The following is a 16,107-nucleotide window of genomic DNA, read 5'->3' as shown; positions in this document are numbered from 1 at the left end:
GCCCGAATCCTCCATGGTGGGATGATAGACCAGCAGGGCCTGCTGCACGTGGGCGACATCATCAAGGAGGTAAGGTCCACTGTTCAGCAACACGCACCCGTCACTGATCCTCCGTTAGGCGTGTCGGAAACGTCCTCCGTTCCTTTGTGCCTTACAGGTCAACGGGCGTGAGGTTGGCCGGGATGCGAGGGTGCTGCAGGAGGAGCTGCAGGCAGCCAGTGGCAGTGTGGTTCTCAAGATACTGCCCAGTTACCATGAAGCAATACCTCCAAGACAGGTGACAGAGAAAACACACACACCGGAGTTCACACATGTGCTAACCTTTCCCTCCTACACAGATCCAAACATACCACTTTGTAAATGCATTAATCTTCAAAAGCCCTCAGTTGTTGTGAATGCAGAACACTTGCAGGTCACTTTAGTTGAATTTCTTTATATTTGCTGTTATTTTAGTATAAATTTTAATGTTTTTGTCAGACACAACATTGAGAAGAGAGCTTAATAAGAAAGGCCTGTACTCTCTGTTTCTCCAGGTGTTCTTTAAGTGTCACTATGACTACGACCCGGCTCACGACAACCTGATTCCCTGTAAGGAGGCGGGGTTAAGGTTTGAGACCGGAGACATCCTGCAGATCGTCAACCAGGATGACGTCAACTGGTGGCAGGTAGATTAAAAGAAGAAATGTGACAAGATGCAGTGCTACTTCCAGTTAGCGTGTATGAAATGTGTATATCGTCCTGCTCCTCGTCTTGCAGGCTCGTCACGTGGAGGGAGGGAGCGCAGGCCTGATCCCCAGTCAGCTGCTGGAGGAGAAGAGGAAAGCGTTCGTCAAGACAGACGTGGAACTGACGCCTGCAGGTAGAAACAAACATCAGAGTGGAGAAAGATTTTAGTTGGTTGCTGTACACTGCCATCTAGTGGTAAAATAGGAAACTCCCTAATAAAGTCGATTTTGTACCACTTCCACTTCCCTTAAGTAGCTCTTTAGGAACCGAGACATCAGGTTGCGTATGCGCTGCTTCTTGAATCCAATGATTACTTAAAATTCTCCGCACATTTACGACCAACTGATCCGTCCAGTGAGACTCCAATACGGCCAGACGGGACCAATATTTCTACTGTACTACCAATAATGTTACTGCTGTTACCCTTATTACTCCATCATCTTAATCTAGGCGTAACCCCCAGGCTTCACTCCGGACACAATGCCTTATACAGCCTAATCTGAAACAGTTTTGATTTGATTTGAGTTCATAATTGTGTTTGTGTGACAGGAAATCTTTGCTCTGGTGTCGGAGGGAAGAAGAAGAAGAAAATGATGTATGTTACCACAAAAAACGCAGGTAACAACAGCGGTCCAGCCTTAAGTTTGCCAACATGCTGCAGTTTGTTGTTATTTACTGCCAACTGTTCTGTTTCCTGTTGCTTAATTGTGCTTAAAAACATCATTATTTCTCCTCTTTTTCTTTCTTTTTACTGCTGTTTTATTTCATTTTTACTGCTTTTAACTGCTGTTTTTAATTTTCTGCCTCAGCCCGTTTTCATCGCCTCTGTCAATCCCTCCCTCCTTACTTCCTTACTTCCTTCCTTCCCTCCTTCCCTCTTGTTGCGTAGAGTTTGACAGACATGAGATTCTGATCTACGAGGAGGTGGCCAAAGTCCCGCCTTTCAAGAGGAAGACTCTGATTCTGATTGGTGCCCAGGGTGTGGGGAGACGGAGACTGAAGAACACGCTTCTGTTGAGGGATCCACAACTCTTTGGCACCACCATTCCATGTATGAGACACTAATGTGTAAAGGATTTGATCTGCCAGGTTTGTGTGTGTGGAGACATGATTGTGATTTTCTGTCTTGAAGACACGTCCAGAAAGCCCAAAAAGGAAGAACGGGAGACTCGGATGTTCGCCTTCACCAGTCGCAGCAAGATGGAGACCGACATCAAGAACGGACGCTACCTGGAACACGGAGAATATGACGGAAACCTGTACGGAATAAAGATGGACTCCATACACGAGGTGGTGGAGGCAGGAAGAGTCTGCATACTTGATGCCAACCCTCAGGTATACACTCACTCACTCACTCACTCACTCACTCACTCACTCACTCACTCACTCACTCACTGTCTCTCACTCACTTGTTCTCTTACTCACTCACTCACTCGCTCTCTCACTCACTCACTCACTCACTCACTCACTCACTCACTCACTCACTGCTTCACTCACTCACTCCTTCACTCATTCTCTTATTCACTCGCTCTCTCACTGCTTCACTCACTCACTCACTCACTCACTCACTCACTCACTCACTCACTCACTCACTGTCTCTCACTCACTTGTTCTCTTACTCACTCACTCACTCGCTCTCTCACTCACTCCTTCACTCACTCTCTCACTCACTCACTGTCTCTCTCACTCACTCCTTCACTCATTCTCTTATTCACTCGCTCTCTCACTGCTTCACTCACTCACTCACTCACTCACTCACTCACTCACTCACTCACTCACTCACTGTCTCTCACTCACTTGTTCTCTTACTCACTCACTCACTTGCTCTCTCACTCACTCGCTCTCTCACTCACTCACTCACTCACTCACTCACTCACTCACTCACTGCTTCACTCACTCACTCCTTCACTCACTCTCTCACTCACTCACTGTCTCTCTCACTCACTCCTTCACTCATTCTCTTATTCACTCGCTCTCTCACTGCTTCACTCACTCACTCACTCACTCACTCACTCACTCACTCACTCACTCACTCCAGTCCAGTCTTTCACTGCTGTGCCGTGCTCGAGTCGCTGTCCCAGACACTTTGACCAAACTTGCTGACCCAAGGCCCTGTGTCTGAACCCTGTGAGTGTCTATGGTGAATGTGTGTGTTGGTTCTAGTCCCTAAAGGTGCTGAGGACCTCGGAGTTCCTGCCGTACGTGGTGTTTCTTCAATCTCCAGACTTCGAGGTGCTCAAGGCCATGAATCACTCAGCTGTGGAGGCGGAGGTGGTCACAAACACACTGACGGTAAGAAACCGACAACCTAAACATGTATGGACTAAGCATTATGACCGCTAATGTTTGAGCGTACTGAGTAAACTCATCTTTGTGTGTCAGGAGGAAGAACTGCAGAGGACGTGCGATGAGAGCACCCGCATCCAGGCAGCCTGCGGTCACTACTTTGACCTTACCATCATCAACGACGACCTGGATGAGACCTACCGCACCGTCAAAGCTGCCCTGGAAACGGTTTCTAAAAATCCCCAGTGGGTCCCGGTCACCTGGGTGTTCTAGCCGAGCGCTGCAGGGGACGACTGTGGCAGACTGTTCGTAATTCTGCAATCGCACCCGGATACATCAAGGACCATTTGTGCGTGTGTGTGTTCTCTGAGGGCAGAGTACGTGTGAGTGTGTACGTGTGTTGCTGTTTTGGATGCATGGATTTCAGCCTCTCTAGATTATTTGTGCCATATCGATGATCATCAGCAGATGTCATCATTGTTTACGTTTCATCAGAAGCATTAGGACAGCGGTCACTGCTCTCTGAAGGCCAGGATTATACTTGATTTGAACTTGGCCGGCAATTGTGCACAGTGTTGCACAAAGTTCTAAATAACAGGTGACAACTACAGGCGAAGAAGCCTCATGGTTACTACGGGAGCGTGCTTTGTCTTAAAAGGAAGTTGATGTAAAGCTGTTTGGACGACACCATGGTGTGTGAAAACAATGTGTTAGGATTAATGTGACACAGGTTTCAGGGTAATAGGAAGAGCTTAATGGACCTTGGAGAGGGTAAACATAAACACACACAAAGGGCTGGGAAACTTTGGGAATGATTGGATTCTGATTGGATTTTAATTCAAAACTAATGTGAGATTCCAAAACGATTCTCGATCCTACACAGAAACTTTGGGCGGTTTGGGAATTTAAGGCACACACACACATTTGGCTTCTTGTCGGCAGCATATAAAACCGGTAACAGTGAACCATTTAGCTTCTTTTTTGTGGTAATGCTTCTTCAAATGGAAGAAGCATCAAGGCTGGAGGCTGAACATACACTTGCTGGTGTCATACATGGTGTGGAGCTCCTTCTCTCCCTGTAGAGGATCACAGTGTGTCCAAACACAGGCTGTTCCCTGAAGCTCCGTCTTTCACAAAGTGCCATGTTGTCCCGACCCACAGTACCGTGGTGTTGCTGTTTGGAAAGATTGGTATTTGATTCAGAATCATCTGAAGATTGTTGAATCTAACATGAATCTCTAATCTCACACCCCTTACTGCATGTGTTACCATACAGAACCACATCTTCACCCATGAACCTGCAGGCTCTTATATTTCAACAGTAACGCACTGAGTAAGAATTTTCCATGACAACTGCATATGCATGGCGATCATGATGTGCACGTGTAGGCGTAGTTAACCTTGACCTCAATCTATGAGCTATGAAGTTTCATCAAGGTTTGTAGTTGTTGCTTTTCCATTAAATATCTCCTAACGTGTAGAATTAAGTGGCCAAAAATGAGTTCAGAAACTGTTAATGTGCCAAATGTGTGTAACACAGAGGAAGAACTCACAATGTTCGATTATTTGTATTGTTTTACAGAAATGTACAGGCCAAACTATGTTTCCATAACACATACATGCTCAGAGAAAGAGGTTTGAAGATGGAAACATTACAAAATTCACCTGGGGTCCAGATGGGACCTGCAACAACACCATGATGGATTGACTCATGCCAACGTAAAGAATCTGCACCACACACCGATTCAGAGCAACCAAGAGCCAACACACCTCACAGTTTAATAACGTGGCAAGTTTAGGCCGGTTTGTGTTCATGTTGTACTTAATTGAACGTAGTTTCACGCATGCGCACAGAGACTTTGTACAGGCCGGTTTGTTCCAAATCTCTATTTTATTACTACATTCTATTTTGAAACAAGGCGCCATTCCATTCCAGCTATTGCATCATTCCCGACTCTTTGCACTCTTAATTTATTATCTGAAACAATGTGTCGTATTTCTGAGCTCTTGTTTGTGGACAGCATGTAGATACACAACGATATAATCAACACTGTTATGTAGAGAGATTTGCCTAGTAATTACAGTATGTGACACTTTAATCCAAACTCTTTAAGAATGTCAGTTAAGATGTGTATGCAGCGACCTACGAGTGAACAAAGCAACGGCGTTTTGAAGGAAATTTGATGACAACAAAAATTGGCCAGGGTGAAATTTCAGATGGCTTTGCTCATTGGTTTCAATCTTTACCCTTCAGAATAAAAGCACCGGGAGTCAAACCTGAACCTGTTGCGCTGTGAACTCTTGGATCACTCCACTTTCTTATCTCTTTGTCCTTTGGTGCCAAATGCAGAAGTTTGCTCGTTCTCAGACTTTCATCGTGGCAGCTATTGTTTATCGTTCAGCGATAAATAAACAATATAAAACCAGTTGTTTCTCAGAAATGAGTGATGAATATCTGACACCCTGACCATTTGTGATCACAGCCTCCTTGGTGATTTTGAAGCCATTTTAGTGGTTCAGTCTTTGTAAACACATTTTTATGCTGTAGTTTTTAAACACATACATAATAAAAGCATATTTGTCTGGCAGCTATATCTGGAAATGTATTGCTGATGTTGTTAAGTACATTTACACAAGATTGCAAGTCACCCAATTCTGCTGTTTTGCTCACACGTGGCAAATATGGGATATGTTGAACGAATCTTCTCTGATCTGAAATAAATCTGATTGGATATCTGTGACTTTGATGTGTCTCGTCTATTTATCCACTCATGAACGATGGCAGCGATCCAGCCCTATAATCCTCCTCCTCCACGTCAAAGTATTAAAAAGTTGTTGTGAACCTTTGTGCTTCAGAAAGAAACAGCTTGTATCTAATTATTCCTCCACTGCAAAAACTGAAAACCTTTGACTTCATCTCTGCGCATAAAAGTTTCACATTTTAGTTTTTTCCATATTTGCTTTATTGTGTTTCTTATAGTTTTGCTGTCTGCCAAAGTTGAGTGGGCGTGGCTCATTCTTCCAAAAAAAAATGAAAACTGAACATTCATAATTAGAGTTTTGTATTTGATTATGTGCAAAAATTAGTTTTGAAGTATTTCCCCCGCTCTGTTTCTCTGTAACCTCGTCCCTCAGTGTTCTTGTGTTCTAGTCATTGCTTGTGTTACTTTTTAGTGTTCTAAGAATTATTGTTGTGATAGTGATGCCTGCCCTTTAGTCCTACCTCTTGCACTGTAGTGTCCCGTGTCATGCATGTGTGGGTTTGTTGTAAGACCCAGTTGTCGTCATAGTTCCTCAGAGACGCACTGACACGTTTTCTAACTAACAAACCCGCACATCCTCCGGTTCACCCAGAAAACCCTCAAACATCTGCTGACACAGGCCTTTGTTCTGTAAAGCTTCTACACTCTGAACACGTCTTTGTTCACCCTCAGCCTGTGAAACATGTCGGCTTTAGTGACACAGTGAGAGGTTTTGTAGAAAAATGAGAAATGAATCAGAGATGGTGGTGAACATGAATCTGACGCAACAACCGGCTCTCTCTTCTCTAACCATCTCATGTCTTTGGCGTGGCGAAATGCGTCACGCAACCCTGCGGGCCCGAATTTCCAAAATGTCATGAGTTTAAGTGTGAACGTCCTTTAAATTCTATCTTGAATTACATCTTCTGCCAAACCTGCAAGCTTTTTTACTTGATTCAAGATCAATCTTGACTATAAATATGTTCTAAACTCTGAATACCCTATACTCTACTGTACAAAATCCAAGAAATAACTCTTTGGAAGGTCACAGAAAATCAGGGCATCTCCTTGTTTGACCACTTAACTTTGAACACTGATTATGTAACGCCAATATGATAAAGAGAGACTTGTTATTATCTTGTGTCCTGAGCTTAGAGCGCGATACACCCAGTTAAGGACAGATAACAGCTGTGGCCATGCTGGGCGATGGACTTTGCTCAGAAGGAGAACAACATGGTGGACAGGAAGAATCTCTCCACAAAGACAGAGGTGTTGGCCAGGATGCGTATTCAGATCAAAACTGTGTACGGCTCAAAACGGCTCAGGTGTTACTTTATGAATAAAACTCTTGATCTCTGTGGTTTTTGGACGTTTCTAGAAATGTTCCTTGCTCTGTATATACTTCTCCCTGAGTTACCTCCATAAACCCTCTCTCTGACCTCCCCTCTGACTCCACCCCTCTCTTCCTCTTCATCCACTGTTCTTCATCTTCACCCAGCAGTCGTGTTGGAGCACCAACTCGTCTTGTTTCTTCTTCCATCTCCTCTCATCGCTCTGCTTGCTCTCTTCTTTCTTTGTCCTTCCTCTCCCTCCCGTCTTTGGGTCCAGGCGCCGTCCTGGTTGTCCTCTGCCATGTGGTGGTGGCTGCTGGGCGTTCTGAGCTGTGTGCTGCTGGTGAGCATCATCATCTTCTTCCTGACCACCGGGCAGCGCTACAAGGTGTTCAATGAGAAGTGTGTGAGACTGCCGGGACCTCTGGTCACCGACACCAGACAGAGAGATGAGAGGCTGAAGAGAGGTATGACAGGAGGGTCAAGCCTTATTTTTAATAACCTAATAACTACATAAATCAGCATTTTGCATGTAGAATAAAAAGACCAAACTAAATTAAAAGATGAATGAAAGTTGTAAATATAAGAACGTGTCAGATTTTGGTAATTTCTGAGATCATTAACTGTACTGCTAGCATGTGTGGCAGTAAAACAAAATAATTTAACCCATTTAATCCCACTGCTGTTTTTTGTTTGAAATAAAAGCAAGTTTGAATTTCTATTATTGTGACAAATTTGATGCGATTGCTCAAGAAGACATTATTTAGATTTGATTTAATGTAACAGCCCAAGTTTACGTTATTCATCAAAGTTACCGTTGTGCAAATTCTTCTTCTCATTCATAAATTGAGTTAGTTACCTGCATTTTTCCAGTTTCCGTTTGGGTGGAATGTGTTTCTAAACTCGCATCTTACATGTTGTTGTCATGTCACACGAGGACCAATCAGAAATGAAGCTTTCAGACCTGTTCAGGATCTAACTGGATGCATTTCTATAGGCACAATTTTCAAAACAAACCATGTGATGCCGTAATCTTGAGAGAAAATTACAACAGCAGAATTTCTAAAAACAAACAAACCTTTATAATTAAGCTCAGATTGTGGATTTGTAGCCTGACTGCTTTTTTTCCCTGCAGGGTTCCGAATTGACCGGGTCCCTCCGGCTCTGGATGCGGTGGTGATTGGCAGCGGCATAGGCGGCCTGACAGCTGCGGCTCTTCTGTCCAAAGCCGGCAAGAGAGTCCTGGTCCTGGAACAACACGACCAGGCTGGGGGCTGCACACACACCTTCCAGAATAAAGGATTTGAGTTCGATGTGGGTAAGATGTTCAGGCACAAACACACACCGGCGTACACATACAGTACACAACCTCCTCCATTACAACAAACGGATTATTCCTATAAATTGTCTGGCAGAGGTCAATTTAACCACATTCTTACTTATAAAAGTCATACAGTTGATAATATTATTGCATTTAGACATTTAGATGATGTTTTGCGGTTAAAGCAGCAGTTTGAATGTTTTGAAGGTATCCATTACCTGGGGCAGCTCCATGTGAACAGCCTGCTGAGGGTGGCTCTGGACCAGATCACTGAGGGACAGCTGCAGTTCACACGGCTGGAGCAGCACTTTGACACAGTCATCCTGGGGCAGCCGGACCAGCGCAGGTAGGACGGGACTTCATATCCTCCTGAGACCATAACATTTATTTCGAATGCATTTTAGATTTCTCCTTGCTCTTTGGGATAAGTAGGACATAATACTTATAAAACAAACAAAGTGAGTTGTTTTCTAGTGACTCAAATGGGCATTTATACCTTTAGGGGGCAGCAAAAATGTCCAGACATGAGGACAACAGGTTTAAATTAAGCAAAATGATGTTTAAGGTGAAGGGAAGGAAAAGTATAATGTCCACATATGAGGACGCAGGGTCTTAGCAACATTTACAGTATAACTCAATTAAAACTCCTCTTAAGCTCTAGGTAACAGATCACTACCCTGTCACCCTCCTATATTATGATGTGTATTTTCAGAATAGGTTTTCACATTGACCACTTTTGTGTGGTTCAAGGTTTCTTCTGTTATTCCTTACATGTAAAGGGTTTTTTGGGGAGTTTTGCCCTTTGAGACGTTGCCCGTGACATTTGGGTGTAAAAATAAACTTGATTTGATTTGTTCTGTCAGTGATTGTAATCTCTGCAGTCCCTGGGGCAGCAAAGCAGTCCCCAAACCCTCATCTCCCTCTGGAGAGCTGCACAGGGACCATATTGTCTCCTCGTCCCTGACCTCCCCTTGCTGCCTCATCACTGGCTGCACCACATTCCCCATGTCCCAACATCAAGCAAGGGCAACTGAAGACGTGACATAATTACTAAACCGGCACATCGTGAAAGCAAAGTGAAATAAAGAAGCAAGGAGACAAAAAAGGAGCAAGAAACTTGGCTATCCTGAACCTAAAACACTAAATATAGTTTGAATCAAAGTCCATGAATTCATTGTTTGTATGATGGCTTGAGATCCATTACTAGCGTCCTAATGGTGCTCATTTCTTGGAGCGTAGTTGTATAGATTCAAAGATTCTTTGTGAATATTGGCACTTGGACTTTATTGAAGAGTGCACCACCAGTGTTGTTTCCATGGTCAAGTGTGGAGAATTGACTTGTATTTGTTCTGATTTGACTGGCGTTGTGGGCGTAGCGTAAAGGAATTTGCGAGCATCGTTGCCATCACACCTTGTCAGTCCTGGTTTCCCTTCGAACATCTACAGGGAATACCACATCCATGCAGGGAAGACTGAGATGGGAACCAGCCTGAAGAAGCAGCTCCCCGGAGAGGAGGCGGCCATCGACGAACTCATGAGGCTGATGAAGGTACTAGAGCAGTGATTCTTAACCATGGGGCCGCGGGCCATTGTTGGGCCGCGAGCGCCCCCTATAGGACCGCCAAAAAAAAATCTATTTTGCACCTGTGGGCAGTAGCGTCAAATAGGCTTTTAGAAATTATTTGGGGATTTTAGAAAAGAAAGAGCACTTAAAGGGAAAAATCAACAAAAAAGAGGTGTGGAGATTGACGGACAAACGAGACGATCAGCTGTTCATTCATTCATTCAACCCGATGACGTCCTACACGCGACGTAGCGGGACCGCGGCAGGTGTCTAACCAGGCGAAATGAAATGGACACGCTTTAAAAAACACCGCGCTGGACGCCGCGCGAAATTGTCACGTCTATGAACACTGGAGAGGCAGCCGGTAAGAAGTCAGACTTTGGATCCGCGTTCTACAGAAATGTGACGCTGCGCCTGGACTGTTGTGCCGTGGCGTTTATTAATTATATTAGGCTGGCCACAACTAAGACTAAAGCCCGAAACGGATTCAGATCCACAATGGAGGCAACTCTGAGAGTTTGCCTTTGCTCCATTCCACCTAGACTAGATCTGATCATGTCTGAGTTGTGTAAGAAGTAAAAAAATGGAGTTGTGACTGTTAATTTTCATTTGTCACTGTTATGAAGAGCAAGTTCTGGCTCTGCCATGCACCTTTTAAATTAATTTGCAGATTAGAAGGCTGTATTTTCATTTGCACTTTACTTTTGCTTATACAGTTTATTTATTTAAGAAAAAAAACATTATTTTGAATGTATTTATTTTATCACCCCCATAATTTTATCACATGTTTAATCACATGCTGGTTTGTGTTTGAAATATGGATAAATATCGTTGTGATGAGCACATGGTTCATGTCATTTGACAAAGTTTAGGCCTGTTAAACTATGAGTAGATTAGATATAGTTATTGAATACAAATCAAATCAAGAGTAAGATAACCAATTCAGTGTTAATATTTGAATGGGCCCCGGGCCCATCTGTACTGGAAAGGTTGGGCCCGAGGTCAAAAAGGTTAAGAACCCCTGTACTAGAGGGATGTGTAAGGGCTCCACTGTAAGCTTTGCCCCTGCTAATAACCCTGTGCCCTGAATCATTTGCGCAACTTCCCGATCTCAGGGCAGTTACGAGAAATCACTGAATCATTTGCGCAACTTCCCGATCTCAGGGCAGTGATTAGCAATCTCTCTAGCTCTCTTTTGCGTAAGCTTTACTTCTCGGTTATGCCTTCTTGTGTAAGCTCTACTGGGGAGGCAGTAGTTCAGTGGGTAGAGCTTCCGCTTGGGAATCGGAGGGATGCCGGTTCAAGTCCCTGCCGAGGTGCCCCTGAGCAAGGCACCGAACCCTGAATTGCTCCCCCCTCTGTAGTGGGTGGTAATGTAATGTAAGTCGCTTTGGATAAAAGCGTCTGCTAAATGATTGTAATGTAATGCACTTCTCAGTTATTCTTTCCCTACATCCTCACACAGGATGCAGGTGTTATTTGAGTACATGCAATCATCAGCATTTCTAGTTTCATAATCATTGTACATAAGCCTAGTTATCTTCTTGATATTCTTAACACATTTTAACCCCTTTATGCTTGTCAAATTGCACTATATTACCAGTACAGATTCTTTGAGGTATTTTTCCATTGGTTGCTGTTTGAGTGAATCTCCATCAGACTTATTATGGGGTAATCAAGGGCTTTAAGATTAAGTTTATTCATCATGTTGCACAAATTACATGCAATTGAAATTTATCTTGCACCCCCTCTTACATATCACACACACAAACACATGCATTTCAGAGGGGGTGCAGGGCAGCCATTTTTGAGCGCCCATGGAGCAGGTGGGGGTTCGGTGCCTTGCTCATGTGCACCTCGGCAGTGCTCTGGAGGCAAACTGGCAACTGGCAGAATACCAGTCTGCTTGCTTGGTCCACACATGGGACTCGAACCATAGGTTCCCAGCTGTCGACCCAGTAGACTGAGCTACTGCCGCCCCCAGTTTCCATAGATACCTAAATTTCCTCTTTCTCACGTTACACAATATTCTCGCTTTTGGCTTTTTACCACTTCCTCTTTTCTGACGGTACACAATCTTATCTTTGTTTGTGAATCAAATTCTTATTGACTTGTTTTTAACTTCCTATAAATGCATCCATGAAATCTGAAGCTACTCATTAGTCCCCCAAGAGAACTTTGGCCAGATTATCTCCGTTGAATCTGGGGATGGGTGAATAGTTGAGGCCTCTCCGTCGTTGTGGTCTTCCGCAGAGGTGTTGGGGGGGGGGGGGGGGGTAAACGTGTGCTGGGCTTCCACCCGGGGAGAGCTGAAGCATCTCAGGCAGGTCATCACTGATGATAGTGATGGCGGGGGAGTTGGACTCTGGTCTGTGGGCTGGTGATTCCATGGATTGCGGCGTGGGTGACGCTGTGGATAGCTCAGAGGGGGAGAGTGGGGAGGGCCACTGCCCTGAAGGGCCGGGTTGAGTTTCCATGTCATCATTGGTTGATTAGTCCCGGTTCCCGGTAAGGTCCCTAAGGAGATCAGCCAAGACTTCGTCCCACTCCCTCACAGCCCATTCTGTTTGGGTGCTGGCATCGTCCAGAGGCGGGCCTGGCCAGGTCCACGGCACCTGATGATGCCTGCTTACCTCCACAAATCTGCCGTCGTAGTAATGGCCAGAAGTAGCCTTTTTCTTTTTGCATAAGCTTTGCATAAGCGTAACCTAAAAGCATGCTCTTTAGCTAAAATTTAATAGGGGTTGACTACATAGGGAGCCCACTGGTCGTATGGTTCTTCCATTTCCTCCTTGGGGGTTGCCCATCTGGTTCTTCAGCTTGTCTGGGCCATTTTGTTCTTTTTGAGTATCTGTATTTCTAAAACTTTAAGTCCATTTTTCTTGCTAAAATGTCATTAATGTCTTAAAACCTCCAGCATGGATTTCTGCTTATTCTTTCTTCTCTTACTGTCTGTTCTTCTTGAAAGACTGTCAGAACCAATCCTTCAGTGAAGAGTAAATTGCTAGGTTAGGTTTTAGTGGCTCATGTCTGAGGGAGCCCCAAGGGTCTGTTTAAGTTCGCCTTTGGCTAGAGTTAACCGGTTAGAACCTACCTCTCACTCATGAGAAGCTAAAATACAATAACAGGACAAAAGGATGAGGGATCTGTGTGCTCATACTTGTGACTGCAGTAGAATGTCCTCGTTTTGCAGCTTGCCTCACGGCGGACGCCACTCATCGCCGCCCTAAAGATGATTCCCTACTGGCTAGTGAACTTCCTGATCCGGACTGGCCTATTACATCGCATTTCTTCAGTCTTCCGCCTTGCTACCACCAGTCATTCGGAGATGATGTCCCGCCTCACACAAAACAAAGACCTCCAAGCACTGTCCGCCTACCTGTTCTACGGTACTGGACACACACACACACCCACACACACAGATATGGATAAATGTAATCAGTATACCACATTTCTATAAGTTGAGCTGGACTCTCTTCCTTCCTTTAGGTGTCCCCCCTAAAGACTCGAGCTTCCTCATCAACGCTCTCCTCCTGCACCACTACAAACGGGGGGCCTACTACCCATGCGGCGGCGCCAGCGAGTTCGCCTTTCACATCATCCCTGTGATTCAGCAGGCGGGTGGCGACGTGCTGGTCCGAGCGCCTGTGCGACGCATCCTGCTCGACCAGCAAGGAAAAGCTAAAGGTGGCGAAGACACAAGTACCAAACAAAAATCGCCTGAATCGTTCCATCCTGCACTTTGGAGCAATGAGGAATGATCAAGTGTATGTGTTTATGTGTGTGTGTTTGTGTGTGTGTCGTAGGTGTGACAGTGCTGAAAGGACAAGAAGAGATCGAGATCCACGCCCCTGTTGTCATCTCTAACGCTGGGATCTTCAACACCTTCCAGACGTTCCTGCCTAAACACATACAGGAAAAGCCAGGTAACCAGGAAAACATAAAGAGGTCGTATATCTTTGCTTTATTGTATTTTCACATAACATGCTTTTGGCTTTTCACTGACGGTGTGTGTGTGTGCAGAGGTCCAGTCACTCTTGGGTTTGGTGCGTCATGGTATGGGTTCCTTCCTGGTCTTTGTTGGTCTGGATGGAAGCAAAGAGGAACTCGGCATCGCTTCAACCAACTTCTGGATGTACAAAGACAACGACCTGGACTCCGTGTAAGCAGGTCCCTCTGTCCATACGTTCCCAGAGTTAATACCACAGATTCTCCATTTCCTCCTCATTCCTTGTTCTGCGTGTGTATGTGTGTGTGTGTGTGTGTGTGTGTGTGTGTGTGTGTGTGTGTGTGTGTGTGTGTGTGTGTGTGTGTGTGTGTGTAGGATGGAGCGTTACTCTTCTTTAAACAGGGAGCAGGTAGCGGGCAACATTCCCATGATGTTCATCACCTTCCCATCTGCCAAAGACCCCACAGCCAACATAAGACACCCAGGTAATACACACACACACACACACACACACACACACACACACACACACACACACACGCTTTGGTTAATGCCACGTTTTGTTTCCAACAAATGTGTGTGTATAACGGGGTGTGTATGTGTTTGCAGGTAAATCTTGTATGACTTTGCTGACCATGGCTCGGTATGAGTGGTTTGAGGAGTGGGCGGGGACAAAGCAGGGGAAGAGGGGGCCGGACTACCTGGACCTGAAAAACAGCATGGCTCAAGAGCTTCTGGAGTGGGCGCTCACCATCTTCCCTCAGCTCCGAGACAAAGTGAGTGAGATGGTGCTGATGACACAACGTTTACGGCTGTGAAAGGAATCTTGCTATTACTAGATATTGTGTGTGTGTGTGTGTGTGTGTGTGTGTGTGTGTGTTCTTAGGTCGTGATGGTGGACGCTGCCACCCCTCTAACGAATGTCCACTATCTGGGTGCTCCGAGGGGTGAAATGTACGGCGCTGAACACAACCTGGGTCGCTTCACCCCGGAAACCGTTGCTAGGACACGGGCGCAGACGCCGGTTGACGGGCTCTATTTGACAGGTGATGTGATTTACAGTCTGACTGGTCGGACTACTCACTGATAATAGTAAAGTTTGATAAGGAAATCGAGATTAAATGGATGAGATTGGAAATCACAAGCTACCAAGACAACTTCACAATATCTATGTTTTGTGTGCGTGTGTGTGTGTGTGTGTGTGTGTGTGTGTGTGTGTGTGCATGTAGGTCAGGACGTGTTCTGTAACGGCATGGCTGGGGCGCTGCACGGTGGACTGCTCTGCGCCTCAGCTGTCCTCAATCAAATCCTCTACATCGATCTTCTGGCCCTTAAGACCCGCCTCAAAAACAAGCAGGCCAATCACAAGCAGGCGTGACAGTGATGTCATACTGTTTCTCAATTAATGACTAGTCCATTTTGCAATCCATCTTTGTGCTGTCAAAGGGTTTGAAATTAAACTCCACTTCAGGTTGTGTTTATTATTTTGCTGCCACTTCCCAAACAACCAGCAGATTCTTTTACTGTCATTTGTCTAAACTTAAAATCAAACTTTTCTTATTAATCTAGCAATTACGATAAAATGGTAAAGAACAATGACTTTGTGAAAGAGGATCAGTGCTCAAGTTTTACGTCAAGACAATGTTGAAATGAGTTTGAGGCAGATTCCACAGGTGGGCTCTGTTTGGTGATGAAGCTTGATCATGAGGAAGTTCTTCTAACCTAATAGAATCTGGGTCTGTTTAAAAGAGGGCAAAGGGAGGAGGAGCGTAGAAGAGGGAGGAGGAGAGGAGAGGAGAGAGGAGTGTTGGTTGCAAAGTGGTGAAGGTGTTCAAAAAGAGAATAACAAATAGAAGGAATATTGGTTTTCTACCACAACAAGAAAGTCACAAGTCAATAGTTGGAGCTTAAATCAAGACAAAAGAAAAAAATAAAAGATGCTTCACTGAACACACACAGAAATGACAATGCAAACCAAAAAATATGTGTATGACAACATGTAATGATCCTAAGTTTTGTTGTCTTCTTCATTTCCTGTTTTATTTTGTATTTTCTCTTGTTCTTGTTTCGTTTGCCTAACTTCCTCCCCTTGTGTTTCCTGTCTTGTATTAGTCTCATGATTTGCACCTGTTTCCCATTTGTCATCATCACTCCTGTGTGTATTTAGCCTGCGTCTTCCTCGTCCTGGT

General features: G+C 44.8%; 2 protein-coding genes across 2 annotated transcripts in view; both read left to right on the top strand.

The window, feature by feature from the left end:
• The window catches only part of mpp2a (MAGUK p55 scaffold protein 2a), a 9,553-nt gene extending 3,821 nt beyond the window's left edge, over positions 1 to 5,732 (top strand). Inside the window, exons 6-14 of the mRNA XM_076143294.1 lie at positions 1 to 69; positions 158 to 277; positions 534 to 665; positions 757 to 859; positions 1,276 to 1,344; positions 1,616 to 1,777; positions 1,859 to 2,061; positions 2,890 to 3,018; positions 3,109 to 5,732. The exon at positions 1 to 69 is cut by the window's left edge and continues 39 nt beyond it. Of these exons, the coding sequence (XP_075999409.1) occupies positions 1 to 69; positions 158 to 277; positions 534 to 665; positions 757 to 859; positions 1,276 to 1,344; positions 1,616 to 1,777; positions 1,859 to 2,061; positions 2,890 to 3,018; positions 3,109 to 3,285 (1,164 nt within the window). The 3' untranslated portion in view covers positions 3,286 to 5,732. The remainder of the gene's footprint in view (positions 70 to 157; positions 278 to 533; positions 666 to 756; positions 860 to 1,275; positions 1,345 to 1,615; positions 1,778 to 1,858; positions 2,062 to 2,889; positions 3,019 to 3,108) is intronic.
• A 1,653-nt stretch (positions 5,733 to 7,385) lies between these two features.
• Positions 7,386 to 15,296, top strand: LOC142992600 (all-trans-retinol 13,14-reductase-like). Its single transcript, XM_076143086.1, has 12 exons — positions 7,386 to 7,551; positions 8,220 to 8,402; positions 8,613 to 8,751; positions 9,852 to 9,954; positions 13,163 to 13,358; positions 13,459 to 13,656; positions 13,776 to 13,895; positions 13,993 to 14,131; positions 14,294 to 14,403; positions 14,528 to 14,694; positions 14,805 to 14,964; positions 15,148 to 15,296. Exons 1-12 carry the CDS (start codon positions 7,386 to 7,388, stop codon positions 15,294 to 15,296), a joined length of 1,830 nt encoding a protein of 609 aa, XP_075999201.1.
• The last annotated feature ends 811 nt before the right edge of the window (positions 15,297 to 16,107 follow it).

This window comes from Genypterus blacodes, unplaced genomic scaffold (assembly GCF_046128005.1).
Source record: "Genypterus blacodes isolate CSIRO-AG114 ecotype Tasmania unplaced genomic scaffold, CSIRO-AGI_Gbla_v1 ptg000022l_1, whole genome shotgun sequence".
NCBI classification, from domain to species: domain Eukaryota; kingdom Metazoa; phylum Chordata; class Actinopteri; order Ophidiiformes; family Ophidiidae; genus Genypterus; species Genypterus blacodes.
Note: the sequence above shows the minus strand (reverse complement) of the source record. Positions and strands in the feature narration are given on the sequence as shown.